General features: G+C 47.4%; 1 protein-coding gene across 1 annotated transcript in view; it reads left to right on the top strand.

Moving 5' to 3' along the window:
- Bpifa2 (BPI fold containing family A member 2) overlaps positions 1 to 2567 on the top strand; it is an 8598-nt gene extending 6031 nt beyond the window's left edge. Inside the window, exons 5-7 of the mRNA XM_013352107.1 lie at positions 1358 to 1439; positions 2026 to 2089; positions 2539 to 2567. Coding sequence (XP_013207561.1) covers positions 1358 to 1439; positions 2026 to 2089; positions 2539 to 2567 — 175 coding nt within the window. The remainder of the gene's footprint in view (positions 1 to 1357; positions 1440 to 2025; positions 2090 to 2538) is intronic.
- The last annotated feature ends 478 nt before the right edge of the window (positions 2568 to 3045 follow it).

The following is a 3045-nucleotide window of genomic DNA, read 5'->3' as shown; positions in this document are numbered from 1 at the left end:
AGACCTGATCTCAAACTAAAGACAGAACCACACTCTGCCAAGCAGATCCAGGGAAGCCATGTTGTTCCACTGGGTCTGAATACCCATGGCCAAGAATACTCTCCTGAGGCTGGTCTGCCCTCATTCTCCTTTAGAACCACTGGCTTTTGTTCTGTGCTTCAGGCAAACGTTTTCCTACCACAGATAGTCTTGTTAAATAAAACAGCTTACTTGAACTCAATGTATCTTCTCGCCTCTCAGGGCCTTTGCTAGATTTCTTCTCTTTTTCTTATAAGAATATTCTCTTGTTCTTCATAGTACTTGTTTCTGCTGTCACCGTGTGCATACATACTTTGTGACAGGGTCTGACTGTACAGCTCTCGTTAGCTTCAATCTCAGAGCTCTCCCTGCCTCTGTCTCCTGAGTGGTGGGGTCATAGGTGGGTGACACCAGACGAGATGTCACACTGTGTATTTAACTATACCTGTTCTTTGATTATTTTGTGTGTTGGGAGATGGGGTGAGTGCCTGTGGGCACACACGCACATGTGTCAGTGGCTGGAGATCACCACACTGGCTAAGATGACCAAGGAATCTCCCCATTTCTGTCTTCATGGTGCTGGATTACAAGTGTTTGTTATCAATTGGCTTTTCCTTCTTCCTTTTTGAAAAATATGAATACTAGAGAGGAAACTCGGGTCCTCATGCTTACAAGGCAAATATTTTGTGGCCTAGGCTATCTCCTTGCCCCTTCACTCTTCCTTTCAGTCAAATATCTGTGATGTTCCAGGCAGGCATTTTTTCTGAGCCCTGGAGATGGATTTGGTGAAAACGAACAGGCTCTCTGTTTCCTACAACACATCCTGAGGAAAAGGCAGGCCAAGGACTATTTGGTCCATCAGGGAATTTAAGGAAAATGGGGATCCCTACACAGACCATCCTACTTAGCAGGACACAATGAGAGCAAACCTTCCCTTTAGTAAACACTCAGGATGGGCTACCCTGGGAAATGGCAGCTGGGTGAAAGTTGAAGGGGGAAGGCAACCTCAGTGAGACGTGTTTATAAAGGAGGTTAAAAACTTATTAGTTATTTCCCCAGTGTCCCAAAGCTCAGTCTGGTGCTCTATAAATGAGGCTGGATGAATGATGCTGTGTCAGGGTTGTGATAAGCATCTAGGCACTGAGGAAGCAGCTACTTAGGCGTGAGATGCTCAGATATTCAGTGATGGTCCTTCCTGACATGGGCCACTGGGAGACAAGCTGAAATGAGTCCAAATGAGTCTGCAGAGGAGAGTTGTGTGTCACATGACCTCTGGAGGACTATTTGGGTCACGCTGAACTCTTGACCAAGCTTTGCAAATCTCTTCTTTTTTTTCCAGACGAAGCACCCTTATCAACAGATTATTGGATGGTGTCTCTAGCCTCCTTACAAAGTCAGTGAGCAGCCTGATGCAAAACCAAGTAAGTCACCAGTTCTTGGCACCCAGAGCCAGGCCTGCTGGGGGCAATTCCTCTACCCTCAGTAGTTGGGCTACAGAGAGAGGAGGCAGAAATCACAGGTGCTGCCTTGAGCTATTTACCACATCCATGCTCCACCCGTGTGCTCCACCCGTGTGCTCCACCTGTGTACTTTAAGCTAATGTTTTCCTGTAGTCAACACACTTTTCATTTAAACGACTGTATTTAAGCACCTGTGAATGAGAAGCTGCAGGGAACTGGGCATTGGGACTCCCCAAAGGCTTAAGCCTTCCGAGGATCTTGAATTTCCAGGCTCAAGAGTTCAAGGTTTAAGGAGTCGGGGGTATAAAGGTTCTGGATGGCGGATCTTCAGATCTTGAACTTCTGACATTCTGAGGTGGGAGGTTCTCAGAAGCCTGGGAGAGTTTTGTCTTGGGCTGCTGCAATTTCATGGTTCTAGATTGCTAAGGTTAACTGTTTTCAAGTTCCTGGAAATGAGCCCCTCTGCTGGGGAGGCTGGGCAGTGTGTTCCAGCAAAGTGTCATCTGTTTTCCTTCTCTCTCCCCTTTTCTTTCTCTCTGCCTCTCAGATATGTCCTGTGATCGAGTTCATATTCAGCCATCTGAATGTAAATCTTACTCAAGACCTCCTCTGTAAGTCACAGCTTGGGGACTGGAGTGCCTTTCATGGGCTAAGACAACAGCTGTGGGTGTGCCCTGCCAGGGACCTTGAATCCTGACCAAGTTGGACCTTTCACTTCTCTTCCCCTTACTGGGGCTTCTTTTGAGGCTCCATGATTGACAGGGTTGCTGGGGAAACAGGAATCAGGCACCCAGGGTGTCAGAACCTGGAGGTGATCCTTTTGTGGTTACACAGTCCCTTTACACAGCCTGTCAGTGTCTTGTGTGTGCTACCTCATTGTGTCCTCAAGAGAGTCTGTATAGTGGGCCACTGTCATTGCCCACTTTAGATGAAAAGTGACACACTTGAAGTCACAGAAGTGACAGAGGAATGAGCAGGAGGGAGGTAACAAGTTGGGTGGGCCTCTGTTCAATTTCCCATGGTAAATACTGAGGTTTTGATCATGACTTGGTTCTTTCAGCTAATCTACAGTTGCCAGTCTCCCTCTGAAGAGGAAGGAGCCGAAGGAGGGACGCCATGGCATTCCTGCTGGTATGGGCAGTGTCCTAGTTACTTTTCTATTGCTGTGACGAAACAATGTGACCAAGGGAAAACTATAAAAGAAAGCATTTGTTTTGGGATCCAGAAGCCCAGAGGGTTAGAACCCATGGCCATTATGGCGAGGAGCATGGTAGCAGGCACGGGACATGGCATGGAGCATCAGCTGAGAACTCATGTATTGAGACACAGTCACCAGTTAGAGTGAGCTAACTAGGAGAGGCATGGTCTTTTTAAATCTTAATACCCATCTCTAGTGACACACCTCCTACAACAAGGCTGTGCCTCCTAAACTTCCCAAACAGTTTATCTCACTGGGGGCCAAGTATTCAAACACGTGACTTATGGTGGCAGTTCTCATCAAACCCACAGGCAGACCCTGTCCTGTGCACAGCAGCCTGTCAGGAGCCAGGGCTATGCTCGTTTGCAT

The sequence above is a fragment of the Microtus ochrogaster genome, linkage group LG8, assembly GCF_000317375.1.
Source record: "Microtus ochrogaster isolate Prairie Vole_2 linkage group LG8, MicOch1.0, whole genome shotgun sequence".
NCBI lineage: Eukaryota > Metazoa > Chordata > Mammalia > Rodentia > Cricetidae > Microtus > Microtus ochrogaster.
Note: the sequence above shows the minus strand (reverse complement) of the source record. Positions and strands in the feature narration are given on the sequence as shown.